Source organism: Bacillus rossius, chromosome 8, assembly GCF_032445375.1.
Source record: "Bacillus rossius redtenbacheri isolate Brsri chromosome 8, Brsri_v3, whole genome shotgun sequence".
Taxonomy (NCBI): Eukaryota; Metazoa; Arthropoda; class Insecta; order Phasmatodea; family Bacillidae; genus Bacillus; species Bacillus rossius.
The window spans coordinates 56,760,782-56,783,699 of NC_086336.1; the positions used below are offsets into that span (position 1 = coordinate 56,760,782).

At 35.6% G+C, this 22,918-nt stretch overlaps 1 protein-coding gene across 1 annotated transcript; it reads right to left on the minus strand.

Moving 5' to 3' along the window:
- Positions 1–4,419: 4,419 nt before the first annotated feature.
- On the minus strand, positions 4,420–15,233 carry LOC134534980 (uncharacterized). The gene is made up of 2 exons (XM_063373765.1): positions 15,143–15,233; positions 4,420–12,092 (listed from the first exon to the last, which is right to left on the minus strand). Exon 2 carries the CDS (start codon positions 12,052–12,054, stop codon positions 10,489–10,491), a length of 1,566 nt encoding a protein of 521 aa, XP_063229835.1. The 5' UTR covers positions 12,055–12,092; positions 15,143–15,233; the 3' UTR covers positions 4,420–10,488.
- Between the last annotated feature and the right edge of the window lie 7,685 nt (positions 15,234–22,918).

Consider the following 22,918-nt stretch of genomic DNA (forward strand, 5'->3'; position numbering starts at 1 on the left):
TAACTCAAAATACATCATGCTGAAGATAAGGCATTGTAGTGCTCTTCAATAAAATTTAGTAGTGAAAGGGAGCAAGGTGGTTTGAAAGAGAAAGGAAGGAGGCGGTAAAGAAGATACATGCACACCCAGCCTTCCTCAGTTTAAAAATTATGATTAAACTGAACAAGTATATTTTAAGAAATGTTTTGTTTTGAACATTATATTTTTTATCTCTAAATTTTTTATTTTGTGTAAATCTAATAGATTTACAGCTGGAAATCACATATAAGCCACCCAGGTAAGTTTTAGTAATTATATCATGTTTGTCTTCTAGGGTTGAAAAATTTTATTTAAATTATATATAAAACATATAGATATGATGATCCACACTCAGGTTAACTTGCCTTGGATAATTTTTATGGGGGAAGCAGAGTTCACACCCTCCACAAAAAAAAAAGTGATTTTTTTATTTTAATGTTTCTTTTCATTTTACAAGTTTTATTACTGTTCTGGCATTACACTATTCACAGTACACTGGGTGCAGTGTTTGAAACTACTCAAAAACAATTTTTTGAACTAGCTTCACTTTATAATTTATAAGCCTAGTAAGAACTTTTTATATCTGAAATTAAAAACTTTTTATTTTATCAATGTTATTATTTAGCACGAGACCATCCATCACCTACAAAACCTTACAATTTTAAAAAGAAAAATTAAAAGAAAATAATAATTGTAGATAGCTACTAAAGTTGACAAGTTTAAACTGAACTTTTACGTTCAGCATGGACACACACTTCCACGAGCTACGAGACTCGGTTCGCCGGGCGCTTCATCGGCCTCGCTTGGAGGACAGCTTCCGGCTCGGCCTCTTGTTGGAGGCGAGCACCGTGAAGGACAGGAAGTGGCCGCCGGGCCTCAGGAACAGAGCGTAGTCGTTCTCCCCCGCTGGCGTAGTGCTGGTGCTCCCTCAGGGCCCAGCTCACGGGGGAGTCCTTGAAGCCTTGCACGTAGGCGCTGACCCAGGGGACGTCCTCTCGCACCGACAAGAAGCTCCTTCAGCACCACAACGCCACAAACAAGTCCTGCCAAAGTTCAACTGCACCAACACTAAATGAATCAAATTAAAATTAATTAATACAGTCTATCACATTAGCAAACTTCAAACTGCTTCCAACATTTCTTTTAAACATATTTTAAACAGGCTGCATTATTTCTTTCATTTCAGACTGTGTAGATACCTATCAAATGAAATATCATCAGTTCATTACTAACCAGTTTCTCGTATAATGTTAGTAGTCAGAGGTTGGATACATGATTTTTTTCCTGCCATTGGAATAGGGGGATTTCAAAAATAAATTGAACAAAAAAACTTACATTGGAGTTGTTGAGCCTAACACACTGATATATGCACCTACAGTAGTAGCTATAGGTAATGTGGCTTCTCATGCAGTAACACTTGTCTTCACTGATATTTTGAAAATTTTTTCATAGCTTCAGAAGGTGATGTAGCCACCTGCATCCGCCACTGAGTACACGGTAGTCTCGATGAACCAGCTTCGATTAACGAGGTTCCATATTATCAAAACCAACTTGAAGTGCCTCTATCAGCAAAGCTGTTGAAAAAATAGTTGAGGACCAAGAAAATGATCTAACTGTTGTCAAAAGCCTACAGGTAAATAACCTCAAAGATACTATTTACTGGTTGGGTAAATCATCATGTAACGTTAAAGAATCTACACAGAAGAAAAGCTGGAGAAATATCAACAGAAAAATGATACCACCGGGCCAACTGAAAACCAAGATGAATTTTGTATTATAGCCGTGTTATCCAGAATTTTGCTAACTTGAGGTTGCTTCAGAGTTTCAGACCACATTAAACTTGGTTAATCGAGATTCCACTGTATGTAATTAGCACTGGCCATTTACGCCCTACGGTGCATTTCCCACACATTGCCCGCGAATTTTGATCAGGATTCGCAAATTTTAAGAAGGCGAAAAAATCAAGATGCACATCTGGTCCCTGCTGTGGACAGCACCTCAGCGCAGCAAGCAGCCTCTGGATGTCGGGAGCGATGAAGAAGCCCGTCCACTGGAGGTACAGCACGTGGCCGAGCGGTCTGCTGCCCTCGGGCGGCTGGTATGTGCTCGCAAAGTCCTCGGGGGAACCACACTCCCTGCACCACACCACAACAACAACACAGGTACTACACAATCAGATCATATGAAACAAAATAGAAATTGATTTTTGTTTGGGACATGCTTGTATTTTGACACTACAAACATATACACTTACAGTACAAAATCAAATCATACGAAAAGTAAATAAAAATTAATTTTTTTTGGACATGCTTGTATTTTGACACTACATATATATATATATATATATATATATATATATATATATATATATATATATATATATATATATATATATACACACACACACACACACACACACACACACATATATACACATACACACATACATATACATACACACACACATACTTATCACAGTATAAATAGTTACTATTGATAATAATTTCAATCAATTATTGAAATGAAAGCAAATAAAGGTTTCTTACACTATTTTGAAGGGGAAAAAAGACATAATTTCTTTGAACACAACTTCCAGGAGTTTCTTTTTTTTTTTTTTTTTTATGTGAGCAACCCATAAAAAAATTATTTTACACAAGTTACTAACTGTCAGTATCATACGAGTACACAATAAAAATGGATAAAAATAGAAAACAACTTTAACTGGTAGACCAATTTTTTAAATAATATGTTCATACAACATTTTTATTCTAATTCTCACATATCCTCAATCAAACTATATGGGCGCCGCTGAGATGTGACTAAAATCCCAAAACTGTGAAATCATAGAAAACTTAACATATTTGGACACCTTAATAAAAAAGGTAAATGTGTAATAGTTATTCTATACTCAAATCTTAACTATTATATATGTGTAGTTGTATGGGCTTGTGGAAATCAATTAAGATAAACAGTGATCAAACTCATAGAAATACACGAAAAAACCTTGTAACTTTGCCACTTGTTAAAGATAGTAGATGCAAGGCACAGAACAAGAACATCCGGAGAAACTGATGGCCTACAGTCAGGAACTATCCCAGCATTAGCGGAGAATGCTTTTGGGAAACCACTGGGGAAAAAAATCAGGATAAACAAACCGGGATTGGAACCAAATCCTCTAGTATACAGTCCAGTGTATAACTACTGTGCCAATTGCTCCACCTGTATCAAAACTGTGATAGTGAAAGAAATTACATTTGTACGTCAGCTGAAAGAGTTAAAGTAGTTGTAATCTCTGCACAGACATCACTGAACACAACTTAAGCTCTGTACTTACAGATCTGCCTGAATGCTGTACGCACCAACCCACTCCAGTAATGCCGATGGCTCACAACCTTTTTCTTCATCTATGACGGGAACCTTAACGTTGTAATCAAGTCGCTTCAGGAAGCGAGGTTGGCACAGCGATACTTTGTAGCCACGAGAAACAAAGTAAGCGGCAACCGACGAAGGGCAGATTTCGACTTCTGCAACGGAAGTTACTGCATTAGTTTCGTTAACAAAAACTGCGCCGTTGAAAAAAACTCAACATTTAATCAACTGATGTAAAGACATTTTCACATATGAAAGAGTCACGTACCAGTGGGTTTCCATGCGAAAAGCAAATCAAATGTAAGCTCTGTGTGTGTGAAACACCAGCGCACTCTCTCGTAGTTTTTCTTGCCTGGGCGGAAATGATTTGCTTTCAAGTCCAGACGCACCACTGAAAGCAACACTTATTTTATAGGAAAAAGAAAATGTTTTGAAAGAACTGCAACCAATTAAATACTGTTTAGTGTATAATATGTATATTTTAGAAGTTACATAATTAAACAAAGGAACTTTGGAAACAAGCTAAATATATTATTCATGTACACAAGATGTATATTAGATTACATAAAAATTCCACAGACAATTAAAATAAGATAACCAATCATTACCATTAACCATCTAAATCAAACTTTTTTTTTAGAATACTTATTAAATGCCATTTATTTTAATGGATACCAGTGATGATTAATCATAATTCTTGTGATAAAAATATAAGTTGAAATAATACTAAAATCTCCCAAAAAATAGTATCTTTACTTTAATAACATTAACTAAACTGTCAGAAATAAACATCTATGCTACAAGTAAAATATTTAGGACAAACACAATTAGCTTCTTTGGTCTTCTGAGGTAGTTATGGTAGTTCCAAACAATATGTGAAACAGGTTTTCACCATTTTAAAGGTTTATAGGCGTTCTGGTAAAAAATAATCTGTCGTTTAAAAGTGGGTCTATCCAGATATATACATACAAAAAATACTATTTTGATTTAACTTTTACAGAAAACACAATGTTGAAATAAAAGTATTGAGTCTGTGAATTTCAACTAGTATTTATTCAAACCCAGATTACAGCACACCGCTGATGGTAGAGCTAGTATTATCACAGAATAGGTGGTGTGTTATCTTCACAAGCAATATAAAAATGCTTTACTACAATGCAAATATCACAACTCACAACACTAACTTATATACAAAGTTAAAATCATTATGTTTCTCATACAATGTTTTAGGTTTATCACAATTTTAAATATATTTTCCTCAATGTACAAACACAAGTCTCTCGTACAGACATATCTTGATCTCGCAGTCTAAAATTCAGCACAATGTCAAAAACCTTTCAAACTATACTCAAACTTCACATTGCCGCCACAAACATTCCACTCACATAATGCATTTATTTTGTCAGCAGTCCCGAAACATACCAATGGGAGCACACAGATGAAGCAAGCTGTTTAATAGTGTTAATTGTATAATTTTTGAAGAGTAAACATTAGGGGAAATTATAAGTTGAAGGGAGGGTGAGAATACACACTTACTAAATAATCTTTCTTTGAAAAACTGAAAAATCTCTCCTTTTAAAGACAGTGAAAATTTTTATACAATGAAAAACTCATCATCCCAGAACCTGCCATTGGGAGGTGGGCCAGACCTGACTGGGGCCTACCAGGAGAGCTGATACTGCAATGGCTCATCATTGCCTTCTGCAGCATGAAGGTGAAGGAACCACTCAGCAACGAGTTCCCAACCCAGGACTCCTGACCCACCCGCCCAAAGCTCTAACCACGGAGCAAACAAGTCCAACACAGTAAGTCACTGATTATTTCATTAACAGTACCCAATACGGGTAAACAAATGCGTGAAGTGTCTATATGAATAATTTATATACCATTTATATTAGACAACTTGGCAGATTGTAAAACATGAATATTTTTCAAAACAACGAGAGAGCAATAAAAATTCCAAAAACACAGTCACACACAAAAAAATTTTTTTACTTTATCGCTAATACTAATTTTAAAACTTCACTAAGGAAAAAAAAAAAAAAAAAAAAAAAAAACATGATTTCAATATGTACATGAAGGCTTAAGTGTTTTGCCGAACTGCATGGCATTAAACAGCCAACGAATACATTAATGGAAGACATTTATTTTTAACATAAATTTGTATATTCACACTGCTTCACCGGGTGCTCTCCCAGGGATAGTTTTTTTATTACAATGGCTGCACTTGGAAGTTTGGAACCACAATTCAAATTAGAATCTTATCCTAATTTAGCTCAGTAAAAATGTTTACGAGAATGCTAAAACCAGTGCTGCAGCCATATATTTATTTGTCAATGGATTTTTTTGTATTGACAACATAATATGTTATAATTGATCACACAAGCATCAAAGTGCTGTAACTATTCCTTGAATCCAACCATTAAAATCTCAGTCCAAAAGGCTCATTTTCCAATGCAAAATTATAAAAAAAATTTTTTAGCAAAAAACAAATAAGTATGAGTATTTTTATAATTGGAAAGATTATTCCTCCTTCACTGCATGACTCACTTGCTGCAACACTGGTTTTCAAATGCTACATACTAAAATAAAAACTAAAATAAAAACTAAAATAAAAATAATGGTAAAAGGAACACCTGAACATCATAGACCACACTTTAAACAAGTTCACAAAGCTGGCTCGGAAAGTTTAGCACAGAAATAAATTCACTTAAAAGTAATTAAAATTTATATTAAGTAGATACAGAGATAAAAGAATGACTAGAAAATATTAAATACCATAAGTATTTCTATACAAAAGTGATACATAAAATTTAAAGAACATTAATTTACAAAAAAAAACTTACCTTTATTAAAACACAACAAAATATTTCATCAGTCTAGTTTATTGAGCTGATGCTCTTAGAACCTGCTATAATCACTATGAGCACATACCTTGTACTGGACACAAAGCTGATAAAAAGCTAAGTCAAGGTAAGTCAAAAGTGGCGAGCATTTATATTCAAACTGGTAACTAAGGACAGCCATACTATGCGTAAAAATAAAAATAGCACACTGAACTATTATAGTGCATTTATGTTACGCGGAACCTTTATTTTTAAACCAACCTATAAAAAAGGCGTTAAGTGTGTATTTTTGTCGAAAATGCAATTTTGTATAAGCTGGTACAAAACATTTTAATACATAAGTCAACAGGTATACTATAGTCATCAAAACTTAATTCTGAGCTGTAAAAATTACATTGTCGCACATAAGTAATATTTATTGTACTGTAACAGTTTGGATAGTTCCATAGCTGAGCAAATTTCTTACACCTTTTGAGGCAAGGGAATCCTCGTTCAAATTGATATCATTGTACAATGTATATAGACACACACGTGCTAACACACTAGTAAATGTAAACCTGCACCATTCCACATATGCACAGTTGTGAAGGAACACAGATTTTATACATACCTACTTTCCAATAAACATAGCTAATTTTGCTGACTGTGCTCAAAAACAAATATTAATAGTTAATTAATATAAAACAAGTAAAATGGAAGCTCATAAGATCTTCACACTTCAAAATTTCTCTCCAATGTATTTTTTTTTTTAGTATGAAGTGAGCTAAAACATTACAAGTGTTTCTGAATATTACAAAGAATTTCAGGGGTTTTATTGTAAACATATCTCATACCATTATGTAAACATTTAAGTGGTCAAATAGACAAAAAAAAACAGTATAACCCTCTTAAGAACATTTCCTGCATAATAAATTTAAAAAATTTAGTGCTTGACCTATAAATACATTCAATTTTAGCCTTTCAATAAGTTTCCCCTGTTAATAAATTTTAATTATTACGTACCTTGAGACACTTCTTAACAGAGTTAAACTGCATAAGCCTTTAGAAATTTCTAGTCTACATGAAACATAAAATATGATGTACAGCTATGATAAAAATTGGTGATGATAAAAAAAACTATTCATAAAATAAAGAGATACCTTCAAAACATCTAAAGGAAGATAAGTGTAACTAAAATATAAATTTATCAAACAAAGAAATATCAACATGACAGTATTTCTGTTATTAATCAGTGTAGCTACAAATTTGGAATCCATTCTGTAATAATAATACCATAACTTTTCCGGTATAATTTTAATCCGAAGAAGTATAGCTTCTGAAACAAACTAATATTTCTACGATAAATTCTTGGCTTTTACCTAAATTGGAAATTGCATATTGCACAACCTTGTGACTGAAAATAACCCCCACCTCCCTTACAAGAAGTTTTTTATTCCAAGATAAAGAAAGGTTGTGCCATTTTCAGATATAATTTTGTTTGTAAGATATTGACTCACTGAAATAATTTAGTATGTACTTCAATAGCAAAACAACTGATTTTTCTTCAAGAATCCACTGAGAATGGACATAGTACAAATGATAAAAGTTCCATATCACGTATCCAAGTCAATCCCTTGATATTGATGGTATGATTCCGTATAATTGATCCTATGGTATATGATGTTTTATGTTTTTATTTAGTTCATCAAAAGAGCCTGGAAATGGCAATGCATTATGATCGTAACTAAAATACAAAAGAAAAAATTTCTACAAGACTTGACATAATTTGTTTGTATTGTGATATTTTTGTTTGGACAGGATCTTCCGACCTAATAAATTAAAACAGCAAGCATTATGTATCACAGGATCAAATATACAGGATCATGCTACCGGGATTATGGATAAACTTGGATACGTTTTATGGAACAATTACAGCACATATATTTCAAAGAGAGAGCACTTTATGTATATGCTTTTTTTTTTGCAACAATGGGAGTTTAAAAATGATGCTAGAAGCACCAGCATATATGGAATATAACTGCTTACTAAAATAAATGAATACACTAAATAACAAAAATAAATACTAACAAAGAATTGTCCAACTAGAGTGTAAAATGGAACAGATGCAAAACATTGATGGATGCGTAAATAATTATAATTTCATTATGCAACCTCAAGTACTGTTGTTTTTTTTTAATGCCTGCATTACATGCTTTTTCTATGTTTTCCCACAAGTTAATTAATGACTCCCATTCTCTATATTCCTTACAACAAAAAGCATTCTGCCATTATAAAAATAACTTTCCCAATGTTACAAAAAATAATATGTAGCACTGAGCACCAATCAGCTTAACCTAGCAGCTCATGAAACATCCATTTTCAGTGGCGCCTTGCAGGAAAAACTAGAGCTGTTTAAAGTTTCAAATATTATTTCTCTCTTATAAACAACATTTATTCAACAAAAGGAAGACTGTATTTTTATTATCACTACCTTAAACTGGATTCCTATACTTGAAGCAACTCTGTCTTCAGGAATTGTACTTTTTTACATGTAACAACATTTATTCATTAACATTTTTTACAGGATTTCCCACACCATCAGTTTTATAATGCTTGGTTCTACACATCAATGACGTGTAAATAAGCATGCTTACATGCTTCTAGAATAATTATGGTTTAAAATAAATAAATAATTTTCAACTGCATGTTACTAACCCTTTCAGAATCCTGCATTTTTTCTACTCTATTGAACAATTTTCTCTTTTCATATTACTTTTTTTTCTAAATTTTTATGTCTATAAATATACAGTTAAGCAAGTGGGTCATATGTCAATGTGCGTGTATTAGGAATAGAATGATTTTTGCCAACCTTGGTACTGCTTAGTTCCATTAAAGATGGTATGGGCAGCAATGAAAATTAAAGTTCACAATGGCTAAACTAAAAAAAACTTATTTCATTCATGTAATCCCCCCTCCCCAAAATATCTTAGTAAAAAAAAAACAAAGATTCTGCCAGAGTTTGTCAGTAAGCATATTTATTATGCAGTAAGCCACTTAAACCTTTATGTACGGTTTCATAAATAACATGACAGTGTCTACTACCATCAGTAGCAAATGACAATTAGGTACCAAGGAAAAAAATAAAGAAGACAAAACCACTGTCAATTCTTTCACAGCTACAGTAACACTACAACAAATAAAATCAAATCTTTATAACAGAGTTCATAATAAAAATAAAAAGTATTTAAAATAAACATTAATGTGAGAGTCACATTGCTGCCAACATATCATCACAAACAAACGTATGCTGCCAGTCAGTAACTTTCACAGCAGCACAGCATAAAGAAAGGGCCCGGGCCATATGCATGAGCAAGTCAAAGCAAGTGAGTCGACAGGAACAGTTCAAAAGTACGATGCTGAGGAGTTTGCCATCTGTTTATTCTGACATTTTCATAATGCACATTATTGGCCGTAGCCTATAGTAACTAATGCCGAATTCAAATGGTACTAAATTTTTTCAAATAGACATTAAAGCCTTCCGTTAATAAGTCACTTTTTTCTTACATTTAATTAGTAATCAATCACAGCACATTTACAAATTAAAAAATTAACAAATAATTTTTTTTTTCTCTTTTCACAGCAGACTCTAAATAACTGATTTTGCAAAACTGCAACAGTAAAAAGTTACAAGTTAATTTTTTTTCCAAGGTCCAGTTTAAACATGATAGCAAGATAGAGTTAAGTTACTCTAACAGAGGTAAATTTATGTTACATAAATAATTTTAAAAAACCTATCAAAATTTGGGATAGTGAGTTTTAGCTGCTAAAAAAACAAGAAGAACTGTAAAACAAGTGGGCAGAGTTAAATATAATTAAAAGCATCAGTAGCATCATTTACATGCATAGTAAATAATTTGATTCCATGTAACAATGCATTTCATCATGCAAACAACTTTCAAAAACTTTGGTAAAAATCAGGGGTGCAACAACAGGGGGGAGGAAGGGTATTTTGCCCCCCCTCTGAAACCTTGAAGTGGGGGCAATACGGGCGCAAAGAAAGTTCTGTGTAATCAATTTTTAGATAATAAAACTCCTTAAATAGCACCATTTTCCACCTTAAAATACAAAATTTTCCCGGGGGAGGACCCCCGGACCCTCCGCTTCAATAGGGGGATCGATGATTATTTATAAAAAAGTATATTGCCCCCCCCTTTGTAAATGTAGTTGTTGCGTCCCTGGTAAAAAGGAAAGCTTATAGCGTGGATGAAGCACGGCGTCAGTAGGAGAGAGTCGGCCGCACGTCCAGCTGGATGTTGTTCTCGCGGAGGTACTGGCGGAAGAGGGCCAGCTCGGCGGCGGAGATGCCCTGCCAGCTCTCCAGCTCCGACAGCACCCGCAGGCTGCCGCAGCTCTTCAGCAGCAGCCTCACGGTCTGCATGCCCAGCTGCTCGCTGTGCAGGATCCGCAGCTCCTCCAGCCGGGGCATGGGGTTCCTGCGCAGCACCCGGGCCATCACCGCGTCCCCGATGCCCGTCGACGAGCCCAGCCGGATGCGGCGGATCCTCCCGCAGCTGGACAGCAGGAGCTCCAGGTGGCCCGGGGCGCTCTCCACCACGCACTCCACCTGCTCCAGCCGCTGGAAGGGGGGAGCCGACAGCCGGGGCGCCGGCACGGGGAGGCGCTCCGGGAACTCGCAGTTGATGAACGCCAGCTTCCGCACGTTGGGGCAGAACCGGCCGATGTGCATCAGGGCGTTCGTGTCGATCTCCTCCACGTGCTCCAGGTGCAAGCACGTGATGTCGTGGCCCTTGCGTTCCAGCAGCACGTCCACCTTGTCCGTGAAGAAGTCGCACGCCGACAGCTTCAGCTCCGACAGGTTCTCCAAGGAGGCCAGGATGGTCAGGTCGCTGACCTGCTCGTCGTGATAGAGCGAGACGTGCGTCACGTAGGGGCACATCTCGACCAGGAGGTGCAGGTGACGGGACGTCACGTCCCGGCTCTCGAACATCCGCAGGCCCAGCGGACTCGAACTTCTGAAGAACAGTTTTATGCGTTCCAAGACGACGCCCAGCTCGTCGCAGCGGCCGAGATCCTCCAGGCGCCGGAGACCCGTCAGGAGGACCGCGTAACCTTCCACCGACACGGACGTCCTGTTGATGTAGAGCTCGCTCAGCTGCCGGCACGCCAGCAGGGCGTTGACGCTGCGATCCGTGACGGAACGCGATGCCGTCACGTCCAGACTCTGCAGCCGGGAGCAGTTCTGACTCACCACCGTCAAAATGTGGTCGGTGCAGTCGAAACACAAGCACAGGGATGTCAGGTTCTTCATGGATATCACGCCACAAACGATGTGTTTTTCGATGTCGGACGTGTTCCAACCGCACGACCCCGAGCCCAAGTTCAACACCTCTAGTCCCGACATCCTGTACAGATTCTTGTACAAAACATGCCGCATAATTTTCGGCCACAGTGAAAAGTCTATTCGTCTTAAATTAGGGTGGATGACGATTTCTGTGAGGTTGACAACCACGTTCATCTGGTTTAAGAAGTTAGTAACAGGCTCCAGGCCAACTTGTAGAACTTTAGTCTTCTTTATCAAAGAAGATATTGATGTCAGAACCTCAGCTGCCATCTTATCATACAGGTACCACGGCACACTGCCGTAGAGTAGTTCATTAAATCGACCGAGGCACTGTTTCAATAGCATGGCCCCACAGTCTGGATCACATTTAGACACCTCAACAACAGGTTGAATCATTTCTTGACCTATGGTTATTACCAAGTGTCCCACAGCTTCTAGTGAAAGTTTTTCCAGTGTGCTTGGTTGCTTCTTTTGAGGCATTTTTATATATTATTAGCCTCAAGTCTTTCACACCACGACTGTAAAAAAAATGAGCACCCCATACAAGAATTATTCCTTATACTCATGAATTATACAAACATCTAAGAATTTATTTTACCTTAATGAGCATTAACGAAAACAGATAAATATTAAAGTAGCCCCAGCAATGAACGGAATAATTTACATGAATAGAGACTTAGGAATTAAAGTATGTAAATAGCAATAAATTTGCTATCTAGACATTTATGTATAAGAAAAAACTATAGTTAGTAAAAAAAAAATTACACAATAGATGTAAAATATATATATATAATATGATGTCATCTAAAATTTTCAGTCATGAATGACTTGAGGAATTATGTTGCACAGATATAACAAAATTCCAGATAACTTTGAAATGTAGGTTACACTAGAATGAATACAACACAATAATAAAGAAGTGCTTGTAATATTCCAGAGTAAAAAAGTTTGTTTCCCAAGTACTGTGGTTTCAATTAGAATCTTCCAGCTAATTCCATCAGTGATTTTAAGCATGATGCAGTTTTGTCTGGTTCTGCCTAAATTCTTGTCTAAACCAAACACAAAGATAGTGCACGTGTCCTTTCAAAGTTCACTGTTTCTCTATTCTCAGTTCATAACATCTGGCACCATTTAATGGTAAAAAAATTAATGATGAACTAAATGTTGTGGTGCAATATAAGTCATGCTCAATAGGTACCTTAATAGTCAATGACTGCATGTTAGTTCTAGTGTTCCTTCACCAGATAGTCATCAAAGCCTTAAAAAGGTTCCTAAACTTCGCAAATGTGTGTTCTACTATAGCTTTTTAACACAACATGTTTCTTTTTTTCCTTAGTACTTCTTATCTATACACTGAACTAATTGGAAAAATAAAAATTCTTGATGACATAGGCCACTGGCTCTCAAAGTCGACAATTTCAACGGGGAGGACGCCAGATGGAATCTTTCTTAACAAGAAAACATGAGGTTTTATGCTAAATACAGTAAAATGTTTCAATTAAATACCTTGGTAAATAACCTTTAATTTACGAACAATATCTCTACCAAACAGCAAATAAACCAATTGTTAAAGAAATAAAACAAGCAATAAAGTCACTAAATGTCAATTTCACTGACACTATGCAACAAGAATAGACGATAAATCACAAAGGAGAAAGGTTCAAAAAATGTTTGATATGTACACAAAAATTCACAGATTCTCAAATTATGCCATGATTTTATCACTATGGATTGCCAAAACCCCGTATACACCATTTTATAGTGTGTATGATAATGTACTAAAAAACTATCTAAGGAAAAAAAAAGTTCAGTCTGAGTGATGACTGACAGTGGAGCATGACATTTTCACCTCAAATTACTATCACTGGGAAATTTCCATGACTTTTCCAGGATATCAAGTTAATTCCCTGACTTTCTCTCACCAAACACAACTTCCCTTCTTTTTCCTGAATTTTCCAGAATGTGGACACCTTTATTGAACACATCTTGCCAAATTTCAATTTGTAATTTTGATTTTCAACTGCTATAGACGAGATTTTTTTTTAATACCAATGGAATGCTTGGATGCTTGTAGTTACGTCCGAACACAAACCAACATTGCCAATGTGGCCAGCAAAACTAACACTTCCCCCTGACTTCTTCTGGTCTTTTATAATTTATTACTAACCAAAACAACTTAATATTTCCATAGAACACAACCCCTGTACATTTTTCCATGATTCTTAACACCACAGTCACAACTTACTAATAGATTCTCCCATGTTGTAGCATAGCTAACTGTTTATACAGAAATAAAAATTCCTTGTAAACTATACACAACATTATGTATCTTACACAGAACTTCTATGCACCATCACAGATCAAATAAAGCCACAAGCAGTGGTGTAGCAAGGTCAGGTGGTACAAATTGTGGAAAACCTATTGTCCCTCCTTTACCAGCTGCCAAAATGAAGTGATTAAAATAAGTAAAAATAACACACATACACACAGTTACAAATATTAATTTCTGGTTTATTTACTTATCATTGTAAACATATTAATACTTAAAACTTCCCCCACCCCCTTCAAAACCACAATTCAGAGAGCAGTGTTTGACACAAAGTGATTATAGTTTAGAAAAACCTCTCCCATGATGCTACTGAAACACATAACATTAGTAAGAATGTCAAAGCTAAAGTTAGATTTGGTACAGAATTAGGTGGTTCATATTTCTCTAAAAACTCTAAAAATTTTAAAGGGCAATATTCAAGTTAATTATCAAAGATATATATCACATATGTGAGTATGTGTACACACACAGACAGACAAACACACACACAAATAGAGAGAGAGAGAGAGAGATGAGAAAAACGATTCACTGACTCACTCGTCACAAGATCTCCAGAACTATTAGACCTACCAACTTGAAATTATGCAGGTATGATTCATTTGCTTAGTAGAGATCATTTAAGAATGGATTTTACGAACATTTATTCCTAAGCGGGTAAGCAGGCTGAAAATCTACCCCTATGGGAGTTTGTGAGGCCGTCAAAAAAATAGTTTTTTAACCATCAGACCTACAGACTTGAAATTTGGCATGAAATAAAAGATTACATACCACTGATGAAATTTTTTTATTCTCGAAAATAGATTCTTAGATGAGTTGGTTTATGGTCAATAATTAAAATTCTGTGGTTTTTAACCATAAAACCTTCACACTAAAAATTTGAAATGAATAATTGTTGTAATTATATAAAAATATTGATAAATTTTCCTATAGCAATTTTTTTTATTTATTTATTTTAGGTTTTCAAGTGCCTTAAATAAAACTTGCAAATTTCTTAACCATACAACCTCCACTGATTCCTATTGAATATTCGTTTTGATAAGAGAAAATTATTAGAAACAATTTTTTCTTTTTACAAAAATCTACTCTCATGAGGGTTCGCATGATAATCGATTTCTATAAAAAAAAATATTTTTCCCATTGCACTAAAAGATCCCTCTTCAAGTTGCGTAAGTCCGGGCAACACCAGCTACTTCAGCTGGTATTTTATAATTAAAATAAAAGTACTGTTCCGCAACTTACCAAAAGTTGTGGGATGCTTCTGGGTGAACAAAGACGGCTTTCCTTCCAAGCCCAGCTCCTGGTAGGTCTGACGTCCCAGAGTCAGCACAAGATGCCCACATGGAGTGAGGGCCACGCAGTTGTCGGTATCTACGTGAGTTTTATCACTCAGAATACTCAGGTTACCTGCGAGGGGAGGAAAAAAAAAAACAGAAGTTGGAAGGTCAGAAGTATGCTCTAATTCTAATATTTGAATGTTTGCTTATTTCATTTGTTGACATTGTATTTTTCTACATCATGACTTGCCCAATATCCCTGTGAAAACCTGAATAACAATAAATCAAACATCATCTAATACATGCAAAAAATTAAACTGAACTGTTAACTCTTTTCTTGATGAAAAATAAAATGCAATTTTTTTTACCCAGAATGTGTAGAAATTGTATAGTTGACAAAGTACAATGACACAAAGCATTTTATAAGTACTTACAAGTTTTTACATATACATACCTTACTGTAATTGTTATATAAAAGTCAAATATGCAAAGATAACTAGTTCGACCAGAACAAAAGTCACTTGCCGCATGTAGGTGATATTAATACATTCCAGACAAGTCTAAAGATGCAGTTAAAGTGTTGAAATATTGTATAGAAAAAAATATTTCAATTTTTTTACTGGATTAAATGTGTGTTTTGTTGTTGTTGTTGTTGTTGTACTACTGTCCAAATCTAGGCAATGAATGTTTTATATTTTCTTAGTTCATTTAATTATACATGAATGTAGACTGTATATAGTGTATTTTTGTATTTTCAACATTTCTATGCTGCCAATCTTAAGGGTGCATACAAATAAATTACTAATATATAAATATATATTTAAAATTTCTTTGTATGTATGTGCATGCATGTCTGTAAATACTAGCCTATTTATATATGAAATACATTTGAAACAAATGATGACATGAATTTTACCATGTCTTCATTAATACCTACCCTTCTTAAGAAATGCTTCAATAAAATCTTTGTTTGTAAGTTCTTTAACATTTATGCCTTCACCTCTGTAGTATTCACAATCTTCAGTAAGCACGCCTGACAACGAATTAAGAGAACTTGACATCCCAGCATCTGGAATAACTACAGACACCTGCCAACAAACATTAAAAAAAATCATGAATGTGTGATAAAACTTACATTTACCTAAATCATTTTAATTGAAGAAAAACCTTTCATCCTCAGACAACACAAAAAGTTCTTTAGAGAATGTCCATTCAAGTCCATTAACAAAGAAATGGGTGGATTTCAAAGGGGAAATGCCTACTGCAAGTTTAAAGTATTAGTAAACATTTCCATTGCACTATTATTTTGTTTAAATTGACATTGTCCGGGCCTGCGGCCCCTTTTTAGTCCGATATGCCACCGCCCAAACACCACCCACCCTCCATTCAAACCTCCCGTCTACCCGTGCGTGCGTGTGCGTGCGTGTGTGCTCGCCTGGCAAGAGGGCGCTGTCGAGCCAGTGCGCCGCACCCCTAAAACGTAATTAAATATAATTGCGTTATTTGTTTTTATGTCCCCTAAGTGCAACGTGACGACAGATCGGCCGGGAGGGTTTTATGTACTTTTAATTAAAATAAGGTAACAAAATATAATAGCGTTTCCGGACATTCCCGAGGAAACCCGAAGCCAGACAATAATTAAATGTTCTCCTTATTAATTGTAATTTGTAGTATTCTTTTGCAGTATTCAGAAAATGTCACATAATTTTTAAATCATTCTTGTCATGTTACTTTAGTTTCCCGTGGCACGAATTCATAAATATCTTTAACGGCAATTGTTTCGGCGGGAGGACGCCATGTTAGTCGAGCCGAGCCATGATCTCAGCCCAGTCCGCCGCCATCAACGACCGAGAGTAGACGCGCCAGCACTCCGGGGACCTCACCGCTTGTTTTCACCACCAAGTAATTCTGTTTAAATTTAGTTCTTTCTAAATCATTTTCTTTTCGTCCTCGGAGCTCCTCTCGGTCGGGGGACTGCATAATTAATTGTATTACGACCAGTAACGATCTTTTCTTCTATTAACTACGTAATTTGAGATGTGACCACGTGGTGGGTCTTGGCCCCTAAACCGATTCGTGCCGCGGGCGTTTTAAACAGTTTCAACCATGTACGTGTGTAAGTTGCAGTAACCGAATAAATCAGGTGTGTAAACCCGACGTATTATTTTTTTATTTAAATCTGTTCGACCACGTGGAGTGTGACGGCGTGTGGGACGCCTGAGAGCCCACTGCGTAGATAATAGCATGCCTGTCGCTGAGAGCGGGCAGGGATTCGTGCTAGGTGTATTCAGGGGGAAATTAAAATCACGCCTCACATGGACAACGTCACGACCCTGGGAAAGAGTCTCACATTGGTCCGTGCATGTGGCACGGTGGCGCCCATAAAACCTGAGCACGCAGTAAAATTCAGTCATTAAATATCAGAGACTACGGCCCCCGTATCAAAATATTTGTAATAAAAAATATTTTACTAAACTACTTTATTCCTGCCAACCACTATTTAGTTTTGATACCACCAATATAGGTTATTTTCATTGAAACATTGATAAATACAGAGCTGAGTGCTTCAGAATGCTTTGCAGTGACACAGAAATCAAACCCTTCAACGACAGATACCTTTTTTTTATACCACAGAATAATTTGTAGATGGCTAGTGAAAACTATTTTTCTACAGAGAATATTATTTTCCGGTATGCTAGGCCCTTGGACCTTCCTGTGAATTCACCCTGGGAAACAAAGGGCATTTAATCCAAATTGCTATGTACAAGGCATTTCCGTAAAGTAAGTACCTACCGTTTGGTCATTAAAAAAATTAACTCGTGGAAAAAAAAAGTTTTATTGAAAGTTTTAGTTTACCTACTACATATCTACATAACAATTTCACACAGATGCCATTCTGATCCAAGAACTTTTCGCAACATTCTACCAGTTTATTTAACCCCTCTGCATAAAAGGGAAATTAAACTTAACTCTTAACATTAAAATTTTCCTGAAATTGTTGACTCAGTTTCATTAAATCAACCAAAATGAAGCTCTTTTCATCCCAAAAAATGGTAGCAATCATTTTTCGACTCAAATACGGAGATTGCTCGAACTTTTTCCGGGAATGTTTACTGAGCACCGGTACTTAGGCTACACACATTGCCTATTCAAAGTCCATTCCATTCCCAGATGGCACAATGCACAGAAATGCAAACACAAGCACTTGAAAGGTATTTTTTTGTACTGAGGACAAATGGTAGCATCATACAAATGTGTAAATGAAATTAATAATATTTGCTAACACATGAGTAACAATATTATTTTTGCAAATAAAAATGTAATATTATAGTAAACCCTTGTTACAGATAATCTGTAAATTGTAACATTCTTACATTCTTGCACGTGCAGTGATATTCTGGGTGCAAAGAAAAAACTTGATAAGGACAGTGAAAAGGCTTTTATTCAGCAGTCTATTCAGCACCAACTGAACTTCTCAAGTTCAGATTTTATCGGGTGGACATCATATTGCATTACTGTGATATCAGCATTTTATGCTCACTCAAAGTTTATCATTACTGTCTTCTTTTATTTTAGTACAGTGTTTCCTGATTTCTAGTTTGTTAAATTTCACAATTGGTAATCCCATCAAAATTATATTGTTGTTTAATAATTTGGCCAAATCGCTAATCTGGCGTGGCTGTGGTTCTGAACATGCTAGGGCTTACTTTGTAAATCTTTGGGTGGTTGTTAAAAGTAACATCTTTCTATGGATAGGTAAACATAACTTACAGCCTGTAAAAAACACACATCAGTACTAATTGTTAATAACTTAGCCCACATAAATTCAATGTCCTTCACACTATAATCATTTTTATTAACAAGAGTCCCTACTTTTAACATTAACATCAATAACTTCTTCAGGGACCTGCAGTATAGTTTTACATGTGGGCCTGTACAGATTAACTATAATGTAAGGCTATATACATTAGATATTAAAATGTTAAAATGGCAAGAGATGTGTTGTTAAGATATAATAAACTGCATTATACTATAATCAACAAGATAGACACTTTCGCCTCAGACAATTAAAATGCCAAGGAATAGGCATTCCACAGTACATATTCAACCAATAATGGAAACTTTTTGTGTTTAAATAAGTATGACATTACACAGATATATTGTTATCCGGTAAATTATTAATAAATTGCTAAAAAACAATAACTATAAAAATCCAAGCTCCGCGTACAATAATAAATTTTCAAGATTATATAAGTGTACTAAATAGCAAACTTGTTAAATTTCTAACGAAAGTTTTTAAAAAAATAACAAAGAACAAAAATCAAGGACGGAACGTACCAGATGATTGAAGTAATGACTGTTTACGGTGTTATTCAAAACGTTTTCTTGACTGGTAAAAGAACCTTCTGTGTAGTGAATACGAACATTTGGAGCAGAAAATTTCTCTACTTCTGGGGATAACATATCGAATATAATTAACCAACAAGCCGGTGAAGTTAAAACAAGTATATGTTTTCATACTTTCACAGTCTTCACATTTTTTATCACAACATGCAACCACGCACTTGCCATACAAAACACAAAAGCAAGCAGTAGAAAATATGGCCTTCCACTCGGAATAAGCATCAATGGGTCATAAAACAATTTTATTTAAAAAATACTCGAATCATATATAATTTATTACTTAAAAACATTATTTTGCAGTATTAATGTGTTTAGATTATGTAATGATACAGTTTTTGGATAAATAACAAACAATACTAATGTTTTGCGCACAGGTTTCTTTATATAGCAAGAGACACGTGCGAAAATAAATTATTTCATAATTATGATCATGTGTGGCATGTCCGACGAGACTCTTTGGAGTGTGCGGTAATTCTGGGTCTAGCCCATTTCAAGGGGAAAGTACGGCACTCTGCTAGAAGTAGGATTATAGAATTTGTTTATTTTTTATAAGGCAAGTGTGCAATTTCATATTACTTAACAATAGGTTCATTCTATTTTATCTATCGTGTTACATATTTGGCGAAAGATCATGTTATCCTCCACCTGATGCGAGTTCCCACTGGCAGTCGGACTGCAATATAGAACGGGACCTCTGTTCCTTGGGGAGCCTTAAAATGTTGATTTCATACCACTTCATTCAGGTAAAAATAATTTCATTGTCCTTAAGCCTTTTATTTAATCCCTCCTCCCCGAGTAATTTTATGTGGTTGGCAGACTCCATATAGTCTTTCTTATTAACAAGCAGTGCCTATGTCTGCTGTCATTACTCATTAGCAAATACCTATAAACTAAACTAACATAGATTCACAGCTCTGACAACACAACCCGACCCAAGGTTATTTTTTATGGACTTGAACATTGTATTTGAATACAGCAAAGTTTTGAAGTCTTTATTTAACAGTCAGACCAATTTTAGCTAGCTGGATGTTTGGACTGTTATAAGTTTGAGCTTCTTAACATAACAATTTAATTCATAAAAATTCTAAAAAGTTTTTTTTTTAATATTAAATAACTTAATGTCAAACAGTATCTCAAATACTAGAGCAGATCAGAACAAATTTAACAGTTGCAAAATGTTTTCATTTAGTTGACACGGCATTAAAATAGTGAACAATAGTACGGCAGTGCTGAAGAGAAGATGGCACTTTGCAGAGCCAATAGTGTTGACTCGGCATGACCTTGTTATGCACAAACTGTTCTTACTTCGTAAACCATCATAATGGCAGTTTGGTGTTCACACACAAATGAATAGGAATTTAAAGACACTGATCTTAAATGACTATCACATAGCTAGCACAGCATTCGTTATTGCAAATTTCTTTGTTGCTTCCTCTATGCTTACAGCTTAGCTCCATCGCTCATAAACCATATAAAGAACTATTTTGAATTTGGAGAAAGGGTTACAAGGGGGGGGGGGGGGGGGGGGGTGTGTTTGTGGTGGTGGTGTTTTAAAAGCCATACCCAACAAGAATTTTCAACCTCCTTGGCAGCATGCCACCAATGTACTTTTCGTTCCACTCTTTCCTGGTAACAATATTTTAGCCCACACTATCATATACCATATTTGAAACCAGCTTAGTGCATTGATTAAAAATTTCTTCATTAGAAATTATTGCCATCAGTTTTACACCTTTCAAATTATCTGGTACATATGTTTTGTGTATGTGTGTACGTGTGTGTGTGTGTGTATATATATATATATATATATATATATATATATATATATATATTCATTCCATTAAAACCTTAACTACCTGAATACATACCTTAAATGGACATGGACTGCACTCCATTATATTTTGCTTTTGTTTACTTTTACTAAAACTACCGTCAGTTGGTGTAACATTGGCCCTTTGAGGGTAACTTTGGCCCAAGACAAAAAAAATGTTAAACCATGTTACAACTCTTCAAAATATTTATTAGATGTGATGATACATATGTTACATAAGTTACCCTCAAAGAGCCAATGTTACCCCAACTGACGGTACTTATAAGATGTAAAACAAACTTTTAATTTACATACCACTTGATACAACCATCTCATTACTACCCACCATGCTGACCAGCATTTGGCTAAAGGCAACCAGACACTTTTCCTTTTTTTGAAGTACATACCTAAGGCTTTCTCAGATGCCTGAATACGCACCTTGTAGTGATAACCAAATACATGCATAAAAATTATATTTTTTTTATAGCTACACTACAATATTATTGTTACACATATATTTGATTGATATGTTAACTGCTGAATCAATTTTGAAGGGAAAAAAAACACCTGCTTTGGTCAACTAACAAGTCAAATGCACTCACTGGATCCTACTATTGGAATCAGAACTAGTAATCAATCTGTCTTCCCAAACAATCTTCCGACAATCATTGTACAGAATCAAAATCTCATAACACTCTAAAGGTCCTTCCTTGACCATTTTAAATGACACTGTTCTTCATGGTGTATACTATATAGGCTTTCCTAAAACACAACTTTAGGGCAACTAGAGATGATAGTAGAACAAACTCACGCTTCTCACACCCATCAGAACTACTTTAAGCTAGCAGAGTGGACAGTTGAACCTTTGACAATATACCAACCCCTCACTTAGCACGTCTTCAGATTACATTAATACATTTAACTAAGTTAATTTTACTGCCCCAGTCTAGAATAGTACATCTGTAAATTTCAGTTAGTATGAAATCACCACAGGCATGACACCACGAGGTCTGGAGTAAACAACAGATGTACCATATAAAACATTTAGCTGTACGAGGGGGTAAGAGATTTGCGCGCAGGTCTGACTACACTATCGGCTGTTGTACAAACACCAGCAAGTTAAGTTGCGGCTATGGAAAGTAAAGGACCAAATGTTTTTACATCTGCCACAGTGCTGTACTGTTGTCGCCCGGCCACAGACTGGGCCCTGATGAACTTCAGTCTAGCCAGCGGCAGGGAACTCGCACAAACATAAGCAACATCTGTCCATTCGTCTGCCGGTAACTGTACAAGCGCAAGCACCTGCAGTTAGAATCATAGTGGAATCATGGCTTCCAAGAGCATAATGTAAATGTTCAAGTATTTGAGACAAAGCTTAAAGTACAGTAGAACCCTGTTATAATGTTTTTCAAGGGAGCACAAGAAAAAAACATTATAAGCAGGAAAACGTTATAAGCAGGAAATCTCAATTTAGCACTTAACAATGTTCGAGCTTTGTACCAATGGACTCACCAAGCTATGTAAACA